The following is a 24,310-nucleotide window of genomic DNA, read 5'->3' on the forward strand; positions in this document are numbered from 1 at the left end:
GCAAATTCCAATCCTGGTCACTGAAGAGAAACCCAGCGACTTTGAAACTTTGAGCCCCACCAACGCACCTTCAAGAATTATAACAAAGCTAACTTCACAAAATTCATCGAGGACAAACTGAGTCAATTGCTGCTATCCCATTCACCAGGAAGGGTGAGAAGATATTCAAGGAAATAATGCACAAAGCGGATTTTGAGACCCGGTGTAGGAAAGGTTAGGTTAGGGGATGTGCAGCCACTAACTTGTGACTGCGTCACTCGGACACCTTCCGGTCCATTGTGATCATCCAGTAGAAAAAAGAGGAAAAATTCTGCAAAGAAAAGAGGAGATAGAAAAGAGAGGATAGGGGGAAGAAATAAAAAGAGGAAGTTGTTAAAAAAAGTAAAGAACGAATAAATTACAAGAAAGTTTAAAAGGGGAGAAATAGTTTTAGAGAAGGAAAAAAGTTGTATTTTTAATGGTAGGCAGAATATTTGAAATATAATTTACGCGTTCAGGTTGCGCTGTTCCAGCCACTTCAGATTTTTGATGATGTTGTAGGTAGCAGGTTCCACAGTTGAGTAGAAAATTAGACACGGTGGAAAGTGAGCACCTACTAACCTATGCCGTCTACGAGCCAGGGCTGGACAACGACACAGGATGTGCTCGATCGTCTCTAACTCATCCTCACAGAGTCTGCAGTAGTCAGTCCTCATCCCATTTGATGGTAAGGGCCCTGATATAGCAGTGTCCAGTAATGACTCCCGTCGTTACTCTAGCTTCAGCTTTACTCAGGTTCAACAGAGAGTTCGTTGTTTTGACTGACAGAGACGGCCATATGGATCTTGCCACATTGCACCTAGGTTCATCATTATGCCACAATTCACTGGCTCTTTCGTCAGATAACGCTTCAATTTTTTGGAAGAAATGACAAATGGGTGGTTTGATAGAGTCAGCGATAGCTAGATCTGTAGACTGCGATCCTCGTCTAGCTAATTCATCTGCTCTTTCATTACCCAGATAGTCGCGGTGTCCTGATACCCAGCATAGCCGGAAGCCGTTAGTTAGCATTCCCAATGCTGATCTTCACTGAAGGACGACATCGGATTTATGTTTCAGTATTTGATGGCTTTAAGAGCCGCTTGACTATCCACAAAGATAGTCACCGGTTCAAAGATGTCTGCATCCAAACTTTTTATCAATTCCGCTGCCTTCCAAATCGCGAAGATTTCAGCCTGGAAGACATTACAGTTGCTGTCTAGCCTGTAGGTGTACTCAAGAGATAGCCTTTCAGAGTAGACGCCAGCCCCGATACCTTCCTCCATCTTGAAACCGTCTGTATAAAAAGCCAGACCGTCCAGAGGGGGGCAATGCGGTTCCAGTCGTCTCTACTAGGTATAACGACGTCTATATCAGGACTGGTCAAATCTCAGGACTGGTGATATATAGTCGCTCAGTTTTCCGCGTTGGTTCACATTTATACCTGATTCGTTCAGGATTCATCCATGCCCATAGGCACAACCGCGACAGAGATCCTGTTCATGCAGCCGTAGGGCACTGTGAGTTTCCTGACACTTAATGCTGAGACTCAGTGTTTTTAAGTTCAGAGCAGCCTGTGGTGTGCTCCTGGTGGCTCCAGTTATGAGAATCGAGGCAGCTCTTTGTACCTTGTCAAGCCTACCGGATGTCGATTTTTGGCGCAGTGAGTGCCACCAAACAAGAGAACCATAAGATAAGATGGGTCTTATACAACCAGTGTATAATCAATGGGTTTAGACCCCAACTTTTCCCAATAGAATTCTTTCATGAATAAAGTGCAATCAATCCTCTCTTCGCCCTTTCCTCAGCATTCCTGTTCCATCGCAATTGAAAGTCCAGGATTGTGCCAATGTACTTTGCATCGGGCGAGAGCTGCACTCCATCCAGTGTTTCTCGTGAACATTATCAGTTCTGTCTTGGTTGGGTTTACTCCAAGGCCATTGGCCTTAGCCCAGCGCGACAGCGTCGATAATGCTCCTTGCATAAGCTCCGAAATGGTTGACGGAAACTTACCGGAAATCAGTAGTACAACGTCGTCCGCATAGGCAACAACTTTTATACCTTGATTGTCCAGATCAGTCAAAATATTGTTTATACCAAGTAGCCACAGTAACGGTGAGATCACCCCTCCTGGGGGGGGGGGTGCCTCTAGTTACTGTTTTCCTAATTTTTGTCTCCTCAATTCTAGAGTTTATAATTCTGCTTTCTAGCATATTATTTATCCAGCAAGTTAGAGGTTCAGGTGTGTTAACTTTCTTAAGTGAGAGTTTTATGGACTCAAGTTCTACGTTGTTAAAAGCTCCTTCTATGTCCAGAAAGGAAGCCAACCACCTCATGCAAGGCAGACTCCACAGATTTGCCTTTAATATAGGCGTGTTGTGAGTTGCTTATAGAGGCGGTGTCTACATGGCTCCTTATCACCAGATCGATCAGTCTTTCGAGAGTCTTAAGGAGAAAGGACGATAAACTGATGGGTCTGTAGTCCTTTGGTGCAGAGTGACTAGGTTTTCCCGCTTTGGGAATGTAAGTAACTTTTACCTCTTTCCACAGACCCGGTACATATGAGAGAGTCAAACACGCCCTATAGATCTCCTCCAGGATTTGATATAAACGTGGCGATGCAAATTGAAGCATCGCCGGGGTTATACCATCCGTTCCAGGTGACTTAATATGGCTTGAAAGTGTTGACAGCCCATTTAATCTTATTTCTGTTAACCACCTTATCAATGGAAGTCGTCACATTCATTATTGACGGTGTCCGCATCCTTACAGCCTGGGAAGTGGGTCTCTGCCAAGAGGTTACGAGTCTCGGCAGCAGAGTCTGTCCACGCACCATCTTGCTTCTTGATACTTCCGATCGATTTAGGGTCCTTGGAAAGTAACCTTCGAAACCTAGCTGCGACGTTGACTCCTTCTACTGACTCACAGAAATTAACCCAAGATTTTTTCTTAGCTCGCTTGATCTCACTCTTGTATTTGTTGAAACTCACCTTGTAGGAGTCCCAATCAATGTCGAGTTTATTCTCATGCGCCCTGTTATACAGTCGCCTGGTGGTTTTTCTAAGCTCGCCAAGTTCCTTGTTCCACCACACGGGCTGAGATTTCTTCCCAGGATAGGTTAGTGGACATCATTTCTTATGGCAACGGAGAAGAACGTCTGTAAGATTTGTTTACGGTCCCATTAAGATCCTCAACTGTTTCTAAATTAATATTAAGAGTCAGTTGAGAACTCGTTAGTTCCGTGTACTTATCCCAGTTTGTCCTTCGCGGGTTTCTATACGGAATTTGGCGACCTCCGCCCAAAAAGACATCAAAGAATATCTTCATATGATCCGAGAAGGAACATTCTTTAGATACCCTCCAATTCCTTAGGACGAAGTCAACTAGATAAGAGAGGGTTAGGTCGATGACCTCCTCCCTCCCTATCCCTAATTTTAAAGGTTGGATCATTACCCCTGTTACATATTCGTAAATTATATGATAAAATAAAATCGAATATAGACTCACCCCTTTTGTTGGTGTCCTTGCGTCGCATCCCAGGATCACGTTGCAGGTAACCATCATATCACCGAGCAACCGTCGGACATCCAGGTTTGGTGGGTCTGGGGCCTCAAAGGGCATGTATACGGAGGACAGCAGCGTGGCCATCCCCGTACCATGCTCCAGCCTAACCGTGCACATGTCACCGTTGCTGTAATAAGATAGAAAGATTAGATTGAAGCTCTTTTTACCTACTATACAAACCCTCACCTTGTCCCACTCGGACGCGGCGAAGATGTCGAAATTGGAATTGCTTCGTCCAGAAACCTTATTCTTATAGATATAAGGCTCCTGGGGCTGGATTATTGTTCTGAGAAAATTTGAAATGAAAAATATTTCCTTTATAACTTTTTTTATTTGACAGTTTTCTCCTTTATAAAAGCTTTCATTTCACATTTTCATAGAAACAGAATCGAGCCCCTGGATTAATGGGCCGATTCCGTACAGCGAGGCGAGTCATGTCGCGTCGTCTATCGTCTCTGTGACAAAATTTAAAAAATGTACTACGTACAGCGATAGAAAATAATCGTCAATAACAAGTTATTTTTATTTTATTTTTATTCGTTAGTAAAAATGTACGGCGACAGCTAATTTGTTGTCGCCGGAAAATGAACATTTCGGCGACAAAATTTGACGACGTCAGGCGATATTGCCATACGGAATCGAAAAATTGCATTTGGCGACGCGACACGACTCGCCTCGCTGTACGGAATCGGCCCATAAGACAATGTCCACTTCAGAGGTCGTGAGGAACAAGAGTAGTTCAGCGGCGGCGGCTTTGCAATGATGCAGATTAATCTGCAAGATGCGCCTTTGCCGCTTCCCTACCCTTACTGAGTTTAGTGGGGTGGACTCAGTCGAAACCGAACCCACCCTGAACCGAAATTCAGTTTTCCCTTACGCTCTCTAAGATATAACTCCCCAGGGGGGTCAACCGCCACTCTTGCAACCAAACCACCATCCTCATTACAGGGTGCTAGACTTATTACAGTCCAGCCCGAAGTAGTGAGGTTGGAATTTTGCAATCTCAGCAGGAGCTGCTTGTCCACAGTAGGTGGGGGAATCCACGCTGAAAGAATCTTTCTGGACGGAATATCGGATAGGGAGACCGCCGCAAGATCAGCTCCTTCCCACAGAGCGCCAAAGCCCTCAACTGTCCGAACAAGAAAATCTCGTGACTTCTTGTTCAGACAGTTAATAACCTTGACACCCTTTCGTAAGAAGGCGCTGCCAAATTGTCGGTCTTCCTGATCTTCCGGTCCAGAAACTATGGCAGACCGAAGACCAGTTTCAAAAAGCAACCAGTGACTGTCGCTGATTCTACCATTTGGGTCAGCTCTGTCGTTGATTGCCAAATGAAGGTCTTTATCATCTGCCACTGTAACCGGTCTACTGTATGGCTTCTTGCGTCCTTGACCGTGCGCCTTGGGGTTAACTTTTCCAGAGGAGGTGGATGTCTTCTCTGTACTCAGTTGCTACTCTTGGTTGTACGCTCAACAGCCGCCGCATACGAGGTTGATGGTTCAACCAGCTGAGAAGTCATCGTCTTCTTAGGTGAAGGCTGTGGACCCTCGGAGGAACGAACGCACTTCACAGATTTATGCTGCGGGGCATTGTTCGTTCCTCCAGAAGACAATGTTTCCTTAGCTGGCCTAACCATCTTCCTATTGAGACCACCTGGAGCTCGCGATGAATTTCACGCGGGTAAGTTCTCTCGAACTTTCTTATGAATTTCAGTTTACCCCTAATGAGGTGGACCTCCCTCGCCGAATGCATGTTCGCATCTCTCCCTACGAACTTGCGGAGATAGAATACAGCACGTTTGTAGTGCTTCGCATCCGATGCTTCTCGTACAGATGCAACCTTCGAGTCGCTGCCCGTTGTCGGGGTCTCGTTAGATTCCCCGTTGTCTGCCTTTGAAGCCTATTGTCGGCAAGTGCCGACACAGGACCAGTCGGAATCAGACTTGCGTCCGGTTGGGTATCAGGACTCGCACTCCCTTTGTTAGAGTCACAGCAATCTTCTTGTGTAGACTTGGCCGGGATCACCGTGGGTGTAACAATGGGTGGGTGTAACAATTCCTCCGGGAGTATGTCCTCACAATGCTCATCCGGTACAAGCCTATCCAGCTGGTCGAGTAGTTCCCTACTTTGCCTCTCTAAACTGTCGTGAATAGTTCTGAGGGTCCCGTAAAGGTCGTCCCCGCCCACCACTTCGGTCCTGTCTGACGTAGACTGGTTTTTACCAGCCCTGGCTAAATCATGTTCCGTTTGAATTGCCGGGTCGTCATCCATTTTGGGGGTTGGAATTGCACTTGTAACAGGTACAGCTGTAGGTGCCAAGGCATCCACACCTAACACAGCCGGATCACAATCGCTTGATTTCGACGACACATGGCTTGTGGTCACACCAACACATGCCGCCGGTACTGGGTTATTAACTCCCTGCACCGTAACTTTCAGCCCAATCATGAATGAAAATTCCGTGTGGAATTTCTCTCTTTTCCCTTCTTTGCTATCACAAACAAAAAATCCGCACGGAAAAAAATTCCGATGGAGAAAAAGTAGGTATCATGAACGCTCTCAAACATGTGTTTTTCTCCAAAAAAATCTCCCTTGCAAAACTGAAGGGAGTTTACAAAGAATCTTAGTATTTCCCACAAACTTTGTACAAAACATGCAAAATAAACACTTTTGTTGGGATTTTATACTAAAATCTTTTACATATGGTTGGAAATTTATTAAAAATTGAACAAATTTTACAAAATAACATCACTTTGCAAATTCAGTCACCGATCAACGATGGGATGAGAGAATTTTGGACAATACAAATTGTTGCACAACAATTGTTGAAAAAACACTGGATAAAAGCATATTTTCAATTATTTTTATTTCAGAATTCGTGTTTTTTTCAATTTTGCCATTATATAATTAAAAACACTCGTTTCTAACACATTCATGCTAGTGGCAGTTCCATAGCACAATGGAGTCAATTGCACTGTCTTCTTAGAAATTTCCAATCACATCTGATATTTTTCATAATTAGTAACATCTTCTGAATGTCTTATTTTATTTATTATTTATCCAGCAAGTTAGAGGTTCAGGTGTGTTAACTTTCTTAAGTGAGAGTTTTATGGACTCAAGTTCTACGTTGTTAAAAGCTCCTTCTATGTCCAGAAAGGAAGCCAACCACCTCATGCAAGGCAGACTCCACAGATTTGCCTTTAATATAGGCGTGTTGTGAGTTGCTTATAGAGGCGGTGTCTACATGGCTCCTTATCACCAGATCGATCAGTCTTTCGAGAGTCTTAAGGAGAAAGGACGATAAACTGATGGGTCTGTCGTCCTTTGGTGCAGAGTGACTAGGTTTTCCCGCGTTGGGAATGTAAGTAACTTTTACCTCTTTCCACAGACCCGGTACATATGAGAGAGTCAAACACGCCCTATAGATCTCCTCCAGGATTTGATATAAACGTGGCGATGCAAATTGAAGCATCGCCGGGGTTATACCATCCGTTCCAGGTGACTTAATATGGCTTGAAAGTGTTGACAGCCCATTTAATCTTATTTCTGTTAACCACCTTATCAATGGAAGTCGTCACATTCATTATTGACGGTGTCCGCATCCTTACAGCCTGGGAAGTGGGTCTCTGCCAAGAGGTTACGAGTCTCGGCAGCAGAGTCTGTCCACGCACCATCTTGCTTCTTGATACTTCCGATCGATTTAGGGTCCTTGGAAAGTAACCTTCGAAACCTAGCTGCGACGTTGACTCCTTCTACTGACTCACAGAAATTAACCCAAGATTTTTTCTTAGCTCGCTTGATCTCACTCTTGTATTTGTTGAAACTCACCTTGTAGGAGTCCCAATCAATGTCGAGTTTATTCTCATGCGCCCTGTTATACAGTCGCCTGGTGGTTTTTCTAAGCTCGCCAAGTTCCTTGTTCCACCACACGGGCTGAGATTTCTTCCCAGGATAGGTTAGGTTAGGTCCCATTAAGATCCTCAACTGTTTCTAAATTAATATTAAGAGTCAGTTGAGAACTCGTTAGTTCCGTGTACTTATCCCAGTTTGTCCTTCGCGGGTTTCTATACGGAATTTGGCGACCTCCGCCCAAAAAGACATCAAAGAATATCTTCATATGATCCGAGAAGGAACATTCTTTAGATACCCTCCAATTCCTTAGGACGAAGTCAACTAGATAAGAGAGGGTTAGGTCGATGACCTCCTCCCTCCCTATCCCTAATTTTAAAGGTTGGATCATTACCCCTGTTACATATTCGTAAATTATATGATAAAATAAAATCGAATATAGACTCACCCCTTTTGTTGGTGTCCTTGCGTCGCATCCCAGGATCACGTTGCAGGTAACCATCATATCACCGAGCAACCGTCGGACATCCAGGTTTGGTGGGTCTGGGGCCTCAAAGGGCATGTATACGGAGGACAGCAGCGTGGCCATCCCCGTACCATGCTCCAGAATAACCGTGCACATGTCACCGTTGCTGTAATAAGATAGAAAGATTAGATTGAAGCTCTTTTTACCTACTATACAAACCCTCACCTTGTCCCACTCGGACGCGGCGAAGATGTCGAAATTGGAATTGCTTCGTCCAGAAACCTTATTCTTATAGATATAAGGCTCCTGGGGCTGGATTATTGTTCTGAGAAAATTTGAAATGAAAAATATTTCCTTTATAACTTTTTTTATTTGACAGTTTTCTCCTTTATAAAAGCTTTCATTTCACATTTTCATAGAAACAGAATCGAGCCCCTGGATTAATGGGCCGATTCCGTACAGCGAGGCGAGTCATGTCGCGTCGTCTATCGTCTCTGTGACAAAATTTAAAAAATGTACTACGTACAGCGATAGAAAATAATCGTCAATAACAAGTTATTTTTATTTTATTTTTATTCGTTAGTAAAAATGTACGGCGACAGCTAATTTGTTGTCGCCGGAAAATGAACATTTCGGCGACAAAATTTGACGACGTCAGGCGATATTGCCATACGGAATCGAAAAATTGCATTTGGCGACGCGACACGACTCGCCTCGCTGTACGGAATCGGCCCATAAGACAATGTCCACTTCAGAGGTCGTGAGGAACAAGAGTAGTTCAGCGGCGGCGGCTTTGCAATGATGCAGATTAATCTGCAAGATGCGCCTTTGCCGCTTCCCTACCCTTACTGAGTTTAGTGGGGTGGACTCAGTCGAAACCGAACCCACCCTGAACCGAAATTCAGTTTTCCCTTACGTTCTCTAAGATATAACTCCCCAGGGGGGTCAACCGCCACTCTTGCAACCAAACCACCATCCTCATTACAGGGTGCTAGACTTATTACAGTCCAGCCCGAAGTAGTGAGGTTGGAATTTTGCAATCTCAGCAGGAGCTGCTTGTCCACAGTAGGTGGGGGAATCCACGCTGAAAGAATCTTTCTGGACGGAATATCGGATAGGGAGACCGCCGCAAGATCAGCTCCTTCCCACAGAGCGCCAAAGCCCTCAACTGTCCGAACAAGAAAACCTCGTGACTTCTTGTTCAGACAGTTAATAACCTTGACACCCTTTCGTAAGAAGGCGCTGCCAAATTGTCGGTCTTCCTGATCTTCCGGTCCAGAAACTATGGCAGACCGAAGACCAGTTTCAAAAAGCAACCAGTGACTGTCGCTGATTCTACCATTTGGGTCAGCTCTGTCGTTGATTGCCAAATGAAGGTCTTTATCATCTGCCACTGTAACCGGTCTACTGTATGGCTTCTTGCGTCCTTGACCGTGCGCCTTGGGGTTAACTTTTCCAGAGGAGGTGGATGTCTTCTCTGTACTCAGTTGCTACTCTTGGTTGTACGCTCAACAGCCGCCGCATACGAGGTTGATGGTTCAACCAGCTGAGAAGTCATCGTCTTCTTAGGTGAAGGCTGTGGACCCTCGGAGGAACGAACGCACTTCACAGATTTATGCTGCGGGGCATTGTTCGTTCCTCCAGAAGACAATGTTTCCTTAGCTGGCCTAACCATCTTCCTATTGAGACCACCTGGAGCTCGCGATGAATTTCACGCGGGTAAGTTCTCTCGAACTTTCTTATGAATTTCAGTTTACCCCTAATGAGGTGGACCTCCCTCGCCGAATGCATGTTCGCATCTCTCCCTACGAACTTGCGGAGATAGAATACAGCACGTTTGTAGTGCTTCGCATCCGATGCTTCTCGTACAGATGCAACCTTCGAGTCGCTGCCCGTTGTCGGGGTCTCGTTAGATTCCCCGTTGTCTGCCTTTAAAGCCTATTGTCGGCAAGTGCCGACACAGGACCAGTCGGAATCAGACTTGCGTCCGGTTGGGTATCAGGACTCGCACTCCCTTTGTTAGAGTCACAGCAATCTTCTTGTGTAGACTTGGCCGGGATCACCGTGGGTGTGTAACAATTCCTCCGGGAGTATGTCCTCACAATGCTCATCCGGTACAAGCCTATCCAGCTGGTCGAGTAGTTCCCTACTTTGCCTCTCTAAACTGTCGTGAATAGTTCTGAGGGTCCCGTAAAGGTCGTCCCCGCCCACCACTTCGGTCCTGTCTGACGTAGACTGGTTTTTACCAGCCCTGGCTAAATCATGTTCCGTTTGAATTGCCGGGTCGTCATCCATTTTGGGGGTTGGAATTGCACTTGTAACAGGTACAGCTGTAGGTGCCAAGGCATCCACACCTAACACAGCCGGATCACAATCGCTTGATTTCGACGACACATGGCTTGTGGTCACACCAACACATGCCGCCGGTACTGGGTTATTAACTCCCTGCACCGTAACTTTCAGCCCAATCATGAATGAAAATTCCGTGTGGAATTTCTCTCTTTTCCCTTCTTTGCTATCACAAACAAAAAATCCGCACGGAAAAAAATTCCGATGGAGAAAAAGTAGGTATCATGAACGCTCTCAAACATGTGTTTTTCTCCAAAAAAATCTCCCTTGCAAAACTGAAGGGAGTTTACAAAGAATCTTAGTATTTCCCACAAACTTTGTACAAAACATGCAAAATAAACACTTTTGTTGGGATTTTATACTAAAATCTTTTACATATGGTTGGAAATTTATTAAAAATTGAACAAATTTTACAAAATAACATCACTTTGCAAATTCAGTCACTCAGTCACCGATCAACGATGGGATGAGAGAATTTTGGACAATACAAATTGTTGCACAACAATTGTTGAAAAAACACTGGATAAAAGCATATTTTCAATTATTTTTATTTCAGAATTCGTGTTTTTTTCAATTTTGCCATTATATAATTAAAAACACTCGTTTCTAACACATTCATGCTAGTGGCAGTTCCATAGCACAATGGAGTCAATTGCACTGTCTTCTTAGAAATTTCCAATCACATCTGATATTTTTCATAATTAGTAACATGTTCTGAATGTCTTTGATGTATAAAAGTGTAATTTATTTGATTAAATTTGTTGATTTTGTCTAAAAACACAAACACTTAAAATTTTCTCTTTGTTTTCACAACAATTAGGTATGAAAAGGTATGAAAAAGACCCTCCAGTGCTGCCAAATTCAATGATTATTTTTCTCACATTATTCATGATACGAGGAATGTTCTCTCGAGAAAAATCTATTCCGCGAGAGTTGTATTCCGCAAGAATATTCATGATTGGAAGAATATTCATATTTCTCCTGTTCTTTCTATCCATTTTAGTTAATTTTTTTAAGGGAACTACCCCGATCCAATTTTTGTCCACGAGGGGTCCGAAGACCCCCGAGGTCTCCACGATGTGCGGGGTCAGGTCCGGCTTTGGTTGCCCTAGGACGGCTCCGACTCCACACATTGCAGTGACCCCCTTCCCATCCGCCACCCGGGAAGACGCGCCTGGTAGGAGAATGGCAAACTCCCCCAGGTGTAGGAAAACTCTAATTGGTAGGAGATCGTTGCCTGAATAAATTTTGGTTCAGCCACATTTCTCTTCATTCCACAAAAAGGTTGAATGTAGTGAATTATGACTTTAAGCCCAACATCACCCCAAGATTTCCATCCCTGTCGGAAATCCCTAAACAAACCTTGTTAACTTGAGCTTCGGTATCTACATATAACTTTTCATATAAAGCGAGGTAATTTTTCTTTAAAAAAAATTTATGAACATAAAGGGTAGCAATCGGATTATAAATCTATCCTTTAATAAAAATATTAATATTAATTAATAATTAGATAATTAATGATAAGATAAACATTTGTTTCGATCGGCATATTATAATACCCACAAATTTTAGGTTTATAGAGGGTTTTTAATATCCCAGCAAAATTTGACGGAAGGGGTTCTTTGCGATGACGTGATTTCATGTCATCTTTTGCATTGGTTCAAAGGAAGTCGTGGAAGATCCGATCTTTTCATTAGGATTTGAACCAATGCAAAGGAAGTCGTGAAAGATCCCATCTTTTCATCAGCATTTGTACCCATTCCATCGATCCAATAGAGATGATGTTTGTGTTTTTATTTACACACCTGTTTATTTTCATTTTGGTATGTTCCAGTACTGCAAAAATCTACTAATTTTTACTATTTTTTCCGATAACATAAAGGAAAAATTGTTATCGTAGTAAAAATAAGTAGATTCTTGCAGTTTCTGGAACAGACCAAAGTTGTTAGAACTGTCGGCATATCAAACAACTAAAACTTCTAAACAATTGGTATTATATGAAGTCCCAACCATCGAGCTAAAAATAGAATCGGACTGCACACATTGCTATTTTAAAAGTTCCCTTGTCTGTTCTAAATCTGACATAGAATGAAATCAATCAAATCTTGCTTCTTGGAATTTGAAAAAAAAGTCCGAAACGAAAAGGAACAAGAATCTGAAAATAAAGAAGAAACTACTTTTGGAAAGAAACAATTAAAAATAAATTAATTAAGCATAAATGGTATTTTCCATAAAAAGTCTCTCCTCCCCGTTCGTTACATTTTGTTCATAGAGATCCCTAAAGCAAGCCGGGTTGTAGATCTCTACATATTTCCGTCACTAAACAAAAGAGTATAAATTACCAAAATGTTATAAAATAACAAAATTATAAAATAAAAGTAATTTACGAAATAAAAATACTTAAAGGAGTGCATTTGGAGTCCATGTCGAAATCTGAACTGGTGATGGGAAGATAATTGAAAAAACCTTTTGTAAGATGAAAGAATATCAGTTGCGGAGAACGGAGGAAGTAATCTTTTGCGTTGCAGCGGTGGTGATTACATTGCAATTTTGGATGTAAACTTTTGAAAAGCTAAACTGATAAATTAATTGTAGTTATTTCATGAATTCGTTTTAATTAATAAAGAGTTTTGTTTTTCATGAAAACCATATTTCAATACAGCATTTCCATTTTCCAAACAATACATGAAAATTTCATGCCAAGGGGTTGGTGAAAATGACATGTCAAATCATTGGTGGAAATGACATGCCAAAGCATTGGTGGAAATGACATGTCAACGCATTGGTTAAAATGACATGCTTAGGATCCAGAAAAGAACGTCATCTTTTGGGGTCCACGCTCATATAAAATTCATCGATGAAGATGCTAAAAAGATGACATGCTAGATCACTTGCACCCATGATTGAATGTCATCTTTGGCATCGAACATTTTGCTGGGATATTATGCAATCGAATTTATCATATCATCGATTTCAAGATATTGCTATCTTTATGTCACACGTTCAAAACCAATAAGAATTGATGTTTTTTTCTTAAATTTAATAAATTTATTTCACAAAAAAATAAAATAACAACAAATACATCTATTTCTTATCGTCGCTGAGGTTTTTAAGGGTTTGCTCAAACTCAACTGGTTCGATGGTACGGTTGGTGGCATCATAAGCAGGTGGGCCAATCAAATTGACAACCTCATCATAATTAAGAGTTTCTTTTTCTAGTAAAGCCTCAGCCAACTAAAATGTAAACATACATTTGACATTTAATTGACACATGTAAAATAATAGCTATTTAAAATATGAAATTCATACCTTTTGCAATTTATCGCTGTTGTCTCTTAATATTTTCTGGGTTTTTTCGTATGCATTGGCTATAATTGTCCTAGCTTCCATATCCACAATATTATCAAGGGCCTTGGAATAGGGTTTATAATAGGTACCCGTTTCTTCAGGATCTTGTATATACATGGGGCCAATTTTCTCATTCATACCAAACTTCTTCACCTGATATTTAAAATGTATTTTTGAAATGTAGAAAGTCATAATTACTTCCAATTAAGATATTTGCAATTACCTGAGCATACGCCATTTTAGTTACTTTCTCCAAATCGTTTTGAGCTCCAGTTGTTATGCGACCAAATGTCAAATCTTCAGCTGCTCGACCTCCCAATGCCATGCACATTTTGTCTAACAGTTCCTCTTTCGAATATAACTGTTGTTCACTGGGCGTGTATTGAGCAAAGCCCAAAGCCAAACTAGTGCGAGGAACTATTGTTACCTTTAATAGTACGTCACTTTTGGGCAGTAGCCAACCAACAAGAGCATGTCCAGATTCGTGGTATGCAATTACTTTACGCTCTACTGGAGAAAGTGCGTGTGATCGTTTTTCAGTACCACCCACTAAACGCTCAACAGCGTATTCCAAGTTCTTCGTTGTAACTTTATCCTGGCTGTTTCGTGCGGCGTGGAGTGCTGCTTCGTTACAAACATTGGCTATGTCAGCACCAGAGAAACCTGGTGTTAGACGAGCTAGACGATGGGAATACTTCGCTGGCTCCTCTTCTAACTGAACGGATGATAAATGTTTTTCGAAAATTTGTTTTCTTTCTTCCAGATTTGGCAAATCGATAAGTATATGACGATCAAAACGTCCTGGGCGCAAGAGGGCCTAAACCGTAAGTTCATAAATTTAAAAAGAAAATCTGTCAAAAATTCCTTTCTTACCTTATCTAGAACATCAGCACGATTTGTACTGGCCAACATAAGAACACCTTCTTTTGATGCCATGCCATCCATTTCCACAAGTAGTTGATTTAATGTTTGTTCGGATTCTCCCGAACTGCCTTGACTGAAACCTTCTGTTCCCGAACGTTGTCTTCCAATAGCGTCAATTTCATCAATATAAATAATACAAGGAGATCTCTTTCTGCCCTCTTTAAATAAGTCTCTAACACGAGCCGCACCCAAACCTCCAATCATTTCAATAAACTCCGATCCATTCATGCTTAAAAAGGGAACCTGGGCTTCAGTGGCCACAGCTTTGGCCAATAATGTCTTTCCGCAACCCGGTGGTCCAAGTAACAAAGCACCTTTTGGAACTTTTGCTCCCAGACGTTGGTATTTCTGAGGTTCTTTCAAATAGTCTACAAATTCCTTAACTTCTTGTTTGGCTTCTTGCAAACCGGCGACATCTTTAAAGAGTACACCACGCCCACCTTCGAATGGGTCGACCAATGTGAACTTTGCCCGACCCATTTGAGTCTGTAAATTTTGGTAAAGAAAATTACATATAAGGAAGTACATGTAATTGTATTTGTTAAATTGCACTTACAAATGAGTCCATGCTCAAGGGACTTTTCATGCCCTTCATTCTAGAAGAAAGAGCCATCAGAAGGCCGACAAATAGCAACAGTAGCAATATTCGACCGGTGACGTCACTTTGTCTGTCATACGTTACAGGAACACCTGCAAATGTGAACAAAGAACAAATACATATATATTATTTTCTATAATATATTTTTTTACATGATCCTAAGAATTTCCGCAGCAAAGTACAACAACTACATATTACTATAAATTCTTATGTATATATCTACTACATCCTAAAGCAAAGTCATATAGTCAGGAGTTAATAACCCGTAGTAATGGTAGCGACATTTCTGAGTATTATAAGTAGGGCAATTGAACGACCTAGTTCACGGTCCTAGTTCAAAAACGTATGAGTAACGTCATACAAACTAAACAGTGAAACGAGGTACTGAACTAGGTCGTTCAATATACAGCTGTGTTCAAAATAATAGGAGTGCTCATTCACACCAAGGGAATGGTCGAATAAACATGGTTAAACTTACCCATTTTGATTTATTTTGATTTTATTTAACATTGTAGACATCCCAACAGTTAATTCATCGGCAGAAATGTGGTAATCCGTTTTAAATTATTTACTGTTTACACCAACATTATAAATCGCCTTCAAATTTGTTGTTCAAAAAAATAGGAGTGCGGAAGAAAAAGGACAATACAAATATTTTTAGTTGAGTTTAAGATCAAATTTGTCTATATTTTAGTTGACAGTAGTGAATCCAACAGATTTTATGAGATTTGATGGCTGTTTGAAAACAAAAGTTATTTGGAGGTAGCCTAAAAACAGGTGATTGTCCTTGCAGCGATTTTTTCCATAAATTGAGCACTTATTGGGTAACTCAATCGATTTTGTAGACAGAACTTTAGTGGTTAGAGTTTTTTGATGCTCTGGCTGTTATCTCGAACAATATATAATGATCGGTTTCCCGCAAATTCGTGTATTTTGATCCTTAAGCCAAGTTAAAGCCGGTTTGCATTAACTCTTTACGTAAGGATTGGTTAAAAAAGCGTATCTATAAGGCATTAATTTCTCAAACAAGTGATGTTTTGAGGTCCTTAGCATCTTAACTGCACGCAGAATTGATTATATGGTTCATTTTTGAATAATTGGATTATTGGCACATATGAGGCATTTTTCAAAACGCTTTGTTGAGAAGGAAACTTTAAAGACAAACTTTTGAAGTTGGCCTAAGATTATTTTTATTAGGTTTTGCATCGTATAATAAACAGTTTTCTAATGAAACTAACCTAAATGAAGTATTTTTGATTGAAAAACGTAAGTTTATATTGAAAAATATATTACGGCGTATACCAACCATAGTGCAATCCCAGCCTGCCTATCACTAAATGGTTCAAAGTACATTTCAACCGTTCACGTTTTAAACATTTTTTGAATAGAAGCGAAATTGATTGCATACACAAGGTTAGCACCCTAAGGACTTCCAAATACTATTTGGTTGGGGAATAAATTCCTTATAGATACGCTTTTTTTGGCCGATCCTTAACTTAAGGCCTAATGTAAACTGGCTTAAACTTGGATCAAGGATTTAAATACACAAATTTATGGGATACCAATCATTATATATTGTTAGAGATAACATCCATAGCATCAAACAAATCTAATCGTTAAAGCTTTTGTCTACAAAATCCATTGAGTTGCCCAATAAGTGCTCAATTTATGTAAAAAATTTCTGCAAGGACAATCGCCTGTTTTTTGGCTATCTCCAAAGGACTTTTGTTTTCAAACAACAATCAAATCTCATAAAATCCATTGGATTTACTACTGTTAACTAAAATATTGACAATTTTGATCCTAAACTCAACAAAAACTATTTTTATCGTCCTTTTTCTTCCACACTCCTATTATTTTGAACAAAAACTTTAAACACGATTTATAATGTTAGTGTAAACAGTAAATAATTTAAAGCAGATTGTCACATTTCTGCTGATGAATTAACTGTTGGGATGTCAACAATGTTAAACAAATTTAAAATAAACCAAAATGGGCAAGTTTAACCATATTTCTTGATATATTTCTTTTTTTGTATGGGCGCTCCTATTATTTTGAACGCAACTGTAGTTCAATTGGTACAACTTCTAGAGTACTACCACTATATAAATTATTACAATGTTTGGAACTCTTTCAAATTATGCAACAGGAAAAAATCACATATCATTGATAAGGGAGAGGCTAACCTTTTCCCTTGTGGGATACTTTGGAGAAAATTGTTATTAGGGAATTTGGAATTGTAGTCAAGATGCCAAAGATATAATAGGTATTACGCCAATAAGTCGTATATGGGAATAGGAGATATAGGCTTCAGAAGCTCATAAAAGAAGGTATGACAGACTTTGGGCATAAAATCAATATTGCAAACATTTCTGACAGTACAGACGAGCTTTGAATCTGCCTATAGGAGTAAGTTTTAAATTTCGTTCAAGGCAAGGCGTTTATCCAAAATAATTACAGTGAGACAATTAAGTATTTTGCCCCTTTAGAAAATTTAAAAGAAAAAGATTAAATTAGTGGCCAAAAAGTGGAATATTTGTATGTAGTATCCCAGCAAAATGTTCGATGCCAAAGATGACATTCAATCATGGGTGCAAGTGATCTAGCATGTCATCTTTTTAGCATCTTCATCGATGAATTTTATATGAGCGTGGACCCCAAAAGATGACGTTCTTTTCTGGATCCTAAGCATGTCATTTTAACCAATGCGTTGACATGTCATTTCCACCAATGCTTTGGCATGTCATTTCCACCAATGATTTGACATGTCATTTTCACCAACCCCTTGGCATGAAATTTTCATGTATTGTTTGGAAAATGGAAATGCTGTATTGAAATATGGTTTTCATGAAAAACAAAACTCTTTATTAATTAAAACGAATTCATGAAATAACTACAATTAATTTATCAGTTTAGCTTTTCAAAAGTTTACATCCAAAATTGCAATGTAATCACCACCGCTGCAACGCAAAAGATTACTTCCTCCGTTCTCCGCAACTGATATTCTTTCATCTTACAAAAGGTTTTTTCAATTATCTTCCCATCACCAGTTCAGATTTCGACATGGACTCCAAATGCACTCCTTTAAGTATTTTTATTTCGTAAATTACTTTTATTTTATAATTTTGTTATTTTATAACATTTTGGTAATTTATACTCTTTTGTTTAGTGACGGAAATATGTAGAGATCTACAACCCGGCTTGCTTTAGGGATCTCTATGAACAAAATGTAACGAACGGGGAGGAGAGACTTTTTATGGAAAATACCATTTATGCTTAATTAATTTATTTTTAATTGTTTCTTTCCAAAAGTAGTTTCTTCTTTATTTTCAGATTCTTGTTCCTTTTCGTTTCGGACTTTTTTTTCAAATTCCAAGAAGCAAGATTTGATTGATTTCATTCTATGTCAGATTTAGAACAGACAAGGGAACTTTTAAAATAGCAATGTGTGCAGTCCGATTCTATTTTTAGCTCGATGGTTGGGACTTCATATAATACCAATTGTTTAGAAGTTTTAGTTGTTTGATATGCCGACAGTTCTAACAACTTTGGTCTGTTCCAGAAACTGCAAGAATCTACTTATTTTTACTACGATAACAATTTTTCCTTTATGTTATCGGAAAAAATAGTAAAAATTAGTAGATTTTTGCAGTACTGGAACATACCAAAATGAAAATAAACAGGTGTGTAAATAAAAACACAAACATCATCTCTATTGGATCGATGGAATGGGTACAAATGCTGATGAAAAGATGGGATCTTTCACGACTTCCTTTGCATTGGTTCAAATCCTAATGAAAAGATCGGATCTTCCACGACTTCCTTTGAACCAATGCAAAAGATGACATGAAATCACGTCATCGCAAAGAACCCCTTCCGTCAAATTTTGCTGGGATGTTTGTGGATACCCAGCAAACCAAATGTCTGATGTCCGACACGTCTGAACAATTTCGGAAACAAAGTCATTCAGATTTCGTTCTGATTTCTAAACGATTTTTTCGCAGAGGAAATAGTTCAGATTTTGTACCGATTTCGGAACGAATGTGGGAAAGACATTTCCTTTCCGAATTTCCATTTTCTTCAGATTTCGTTACGAAATCGGACCGAAATCGATCTGTAGTTCGATTCTCTAACTCATTTTTTGAGTTACCGACAATTGTCGTTAAAATTAAAATGCTTATAATTTGGGTAATTACAGACGATTCTCGGTAAGTTAGCGACAAATAAAAAGCAATCGGAAAGGTCTACCGATAGCAAGAGTGTTGTCAACTTTTATTTGAACTTTTCATTCATAATTTTGCTTTTTAATTTAACCGATTTTTGTCGGTTACTCAAAAAAATGATTTAGAGAATCGCACTACTGATGTCGCTCCGACATTTCGTTCCGAAATTATGTCAACCACTTCATACAACTTTCGTTAAGATATCGTTACGATTTCGGATCAAATATGTGCAAGAACCGCTGCGAAAAGCGTAATTGTCTTCTAGATATTGACAAAAATCTATAACAACACCAACTATTTTACCTCAAAGAAGTATTTTGCCTTTTACATATTTTTTTAAAAAGTTACATTTTTGATACACGCTACATATTTTTATTATAGAAACCGTTGTATATAAAAATCAAGTTCAGCCGCTATACTATACTCATCTTGCTCCTTCCAAAATTATCCACTTTTGTACACGCATAACTTTCAAATTTAACTTACCATCAGAAATGCCCAAACGTTTTTCTACGTCACGAAGTTTCTCTTCAAATTTTGAGACATCAGCAACTGACATATGAAAGATTGTGGATGAAACCTTTCGACCCTTGACTATGGCGCCATCGTGAAGAATTATAGTTACCATTTCCATATCTGGACGAATGATAAGTTCTTTCACCTCACCGGCAGCCAACATATGATGTACAAATTCATTCCATGAAACATATCGTGTTGATCCCTAAAAAAAAAATTTTGATTATTTTGAAAATGTCACCAACAAGGGCAAATGTACAACACACCTCTGGACGGTCAGTGCGCGGTGACAATATTAATGAAATGAATGCCACAAACATGTAGATAGTAAACATCCACATAACTGTTTTGGTCAGCACAGACTTAACTTTATCGTCGTTGTCGTTTTTGTTCCCATTTGATCCACTCCCAGAAGATCCACCACCGCCACTGCTGTTGCTTTCTTCTGGTTTGCCTCCATCTTTTTTACTAGGATTAGTTTTAGAATTTGACCAAAGAGTTAGATGGAATTGACGTACATTCTGGGGACTAATCCCTAGAGATCTGGATAACAAGCCAACTACCGCTTTATATTCCAACTCGAACTGCTTGAACTAATGACCCACAATAACAACAATAAGATCAGAATAGTTATTACCAACCATTTTAGCTTAACCTTACCTTTTTAGCAGTCAGTAATGTGGATAAATATTTGGGTCTGCATGGAGGCAATTGTAAATAATTACTCCTACTTACAAGACCATTTATATTCCGTATATTCTGCAAAGTTTTAGTTTTCCACATAACTTCAACACATAATAGAGTATAAAACGCCGATAACCCTATAAATAAATTTCACAACTTTTTGCCAATAGTTCGTCAGCTGATAGTTTCATTTCCATTGCTTTCCCTAAAATATTAATAAGCGTATGGCGACATTCACAACGTATAGAAGTACGACCAACATGTTTACCTAAATGATTGCGTTTGCTTTCGTTTTTTACCGTTAACATGACTAGGCGTTTACACCAGACAGTTTGTCTTCAAATACAAATCTGATTTACTAACCCAGAAAAAAAATTGGAAGTTGTTCGTGTGGAGTTATGATTTCACTACACCCTTCGATGTAGTCCACACGGAGTTATAAAAAATGCACTCCGTTGTATACATTTTGTAAGCAGTTGCTTTAGAAATCCCTACAAAACAAAACCAGTTGGTTGATCCCTACCCACCCCTGCCGACATGATTTCTTCAAAAGAGAAACGAGAAACAAGAGTGTAATACAAACTAAATTTGCGAACATTTTTTCGGTAATTCACGAGACGGAAATTTTTAATGGAGTGGATTCCATGTCGAAAGCTGAACTAGTGATGGGATGTCAACATAAAAAAACCTTTAGGATGATGAAGCAAAATAAGATGCGCTTGGATTAATTGGAGAACGGAGAAAGTATACTCACAGGTGATTGAATTTAATGGAAGCTTTTTTTAATTTGTGTTTATATAATAAAGTTCTTTGTATTGTTACGGAATTAGGTTTGACTAATCTCCGTGTAGACGTTGTTTTATTCCCCAGTACGATTTGTACCAAATAAAACAGGGTTCGTTTTAGATTACGTTTCTACAATGCTTTATTTACTTTTGCTCTGTTCCAGAACAAAAAAGTTTTTACAATTTTTACCACTTTTACACATTTTGCGTTCCCGTACACAAAATTTATATGAAAATCGTTTACGACTTTTACAACTTTTACGACTTTTACCACTTTATAAAGTACGGGAACAGGCCATTTATTACACTTCTTCGGAACCGACTTTAATTACTAATGGGTACTTTACACGATATGTTTTTTACATATGAGTTGTCACTTTGCATATACACTTTGTATGGGAGAAGTGACAACTCATATGCAAAAAACATATCGTGTAAAGTACCCCTAAGCACGCAGTTTGTATCTAGTTAGCACGCAGCACTTCTTTAATCGATCTGTTCAGTTCAAGGCTTAAAACACAACTAACTCGTCATTGCTAGTTCCAACTGTATTTATATCCCAAAATCTCCTTGGTCGAGAATCCAATTGGACGACAAGCACAGTAATAACGTAATTACAACAACAAACAAATGCAAGAAATAAAGAAGTAACAAACTAAACGATAATTACATGATTATGGAGAACAAACAAAAGCACATTAATAAAAGGTAAAGTAAGAGCTAGAACGATGAAGAGAATTCTACATGGTAGTTGTTGTTGCTTAAATAAAGTAACTGCGTAATAAAACTTTACGTTACAATTCAAATTTTTAAATTAACGGAAATTGAACTAAATTAACTTAAACCTATCAGTTACATTCGTAACAACGACCAAGGCTTTGGACGACAAAGTCCCCACTACCCCAGGCAACACAGCAGGTCGACTGACGAAGGAAAAGGGGCTTATCGGAGGTCCTTAAACTATCTTAGGAAGTGCATGGAATCTTCGGCCATCTCGGTAAGGGACTGCAAGTTAATCAGGATTAATCTCAGGGTGGTGAGCAAATTCGAAAAGAAGTACCCTCACCTACCCAGGAGAAATCCTGAGATCGATAGGCTCTTCCTTATCCAGATGGTCGACAAGATACTGATGTCAACGTCATCATCCACTCCCACTACCTGTAAAGGTCAAATCAAGAGTGATGGTGACTTGATTCAGCCTCCAGGAAAGCCTGAATTCCTAAGTAAGAAGCCCCAAAACTCAGAGGAGGAGGGAACTGGGATGCCTGTCCCGACGACGGAATCTATACCTACGAGTGTGGCATCTTCCAACCCCTCTTCATCGAGAAATCCGGTGAAGAGGGTTAGATCTACGGAGGAACCACACCCTAAGGCCAAAAGACCCATCCCAGGACAGGACTCCAAGCCATCCACCTCCTCTGTCCGTTACCAAGGGAACGAGAGCGAGAAGTCCACCAATACTAAGGCAACCTCTAAGGCCAACTTAAGTCACAAGGTGACTCCTAGCTCTCCTCCCAAGAGTAGCGGGACGGGGAATAGAAGGACTGTTAGACCGCTTGTGCCAGATGAATTGCGCGTAGGGGTCATCGACAGAGCGGATCCTGAATGCAGGATCAACGACAAGCACTGGCGGCTGATTGAAAATCAGCTGCGTGAGATAGTGTTTGCTGGCGAAGGGGAGCCTCCCAAGCACACACAATTCGGCAGTGCAGCTCCTTTCAGAGGCATCAGGATCGTCTGTTGTGAGAACAAGGAATCCTTAAATTTCCTTGTTAACACAATAGACGGCCTTGGTGAACTCTGGGAGGGCTGCCAAATGACGGCTGTGGGTGTAGACGAGATTCCCAGAAGAAAAGTATTGTCGGCGTGGGTACCCCCGCCTGCGGTGGACCCAACAAGGATTCTGACAATACTTGCCAGACAGAACCCTAACCTCCAGACCAGCTCATGGAAGCTCATCAGCCATAGTCCGGAGGGTGAGGGTATGGCGATAAGGGTGTCAATTGACACACAAGGCCAGGAATACCTGCGGGCTCGAAAGGGGAAACTGCACTTTGGCCTAGGATGGATAAGATTCCGTCTAGGTCAAAGACAGTAAAGGAACGACGGCAGCAGCCGCTTCGCATTATGCAGATTAGTCTGCATCACTGCAAAGCGGCTGCTTCTGAACTTCTACTCTCCCTCTCAAAGTAGGAAGTTGATATCGCTTTAGTCCATTAACCCTATTTATATAAAAATAAGGTTGCTGGGCTAAGCGGTAGCAACTATACTATCTTCGCCACATCCAACGGAGACGAGGTAAGAACCTGTATAGTTGTAAAGAAGAATTTGAATTTAATGTATCTCTGTAATTTCAGCGCAGGAGATACAACGGCTGTAAAAATGCAAGATGTGTCACAAAAATCTACCATCTTTGCGTCAATTTACATGCCATATGAGAGCCCTGACCCACCCGGCCAACACGTGGAGAGACTTGTTGAAGAGATGGGTAGCACCTGCCTCATTATCTTGGGGTGCGATGCCAACGCCCATCACTTCCACAGGGGTAGCAGCGACACGAATGCACGGGGTGAGTCCATTTTCGAATTTATCTTAAAACATAACATGAGAATATGCAACAGGGGAAATGAAAGTACTTTCCAAAACAGTATAAGGGAGGAAGTTATTGATATAACCCTCGTAAACAAAGACGATTCCCACATCACTGACTGGAAGGTATCCGAAGATTGCTCCTTTTCGGATCATTGGAAGATACTTTTTAAAGTCTCATAGGAATCCACGGAAGGCCAATTGGGACAAGTTTTCAGAGTTAGCAACTTCAATGCTGGGGGTACCCTGTTATCCTACAACAGCCGCAGAAGTTGATAACGCTGTGAAACATGTAACAAAGGTTCTGGTGGATAGCTATGAGGCCTCCTGCCCACTAACTCACCCTGGTAGGAGAAACCAACCGGCCTGGTGGTCAAAAGATCTTGCCAATCTAAGGA

General features: G+C 40.3%; 1 protein-coding gene across 1 annotated transcript; it reads right to left on the reverse strand.

The window, feature by feature from the left end:
* Positions 1-13,270: 13,270 nt before the first annotated feature.
* Spg7 (SPG7 matrix AAA peptidase subunit, paraplegin) lies at positions 13,271-20,798 on the reverse strand. Its single transcript, XM_073978925.1, has 8 exons — positions 20,515-20,798; positions 20,121-20,447; positions 19,825-20,059; positions 15,074-15,207; positions 14,467-15,003; positions 13,817-14,410; positions 13,555-13,746; positions 13,271-13,479 (listed from the first exon to the last, which is right to left on the reverse strand). The coding sequence occupies exons 1-8, from the start codon at positions 20,635-20,637 to the stop codon at positions 13,330-13,332; spliced, it is 2,292 nt and encodes a 763-aa protein (XP_073835026.1). The 5' UTR covers positions 20,638-20,798; the 3' UTR covers positions 13,271-13,329.
* Between the last annotated feature and the right edge of the window lie 3,512 nt (positions 20,799-24,310).

The sequence above is a fragment of the Musca autumnalis genome, unplaced genomic scaffold, assembly GCF_047663935.1.
Source record: "Musca autumnalis isolate F117 unplaced genomic scaffold, ASM4766393v1 scaffold_3, whole genome shotgun sequence".
NCBI classification, from domain to species: Eukaryota; Metazoa; Arthropoda; class Insecta; order Diptera; family Muscidae; genus Musca; species Musca autumnalis.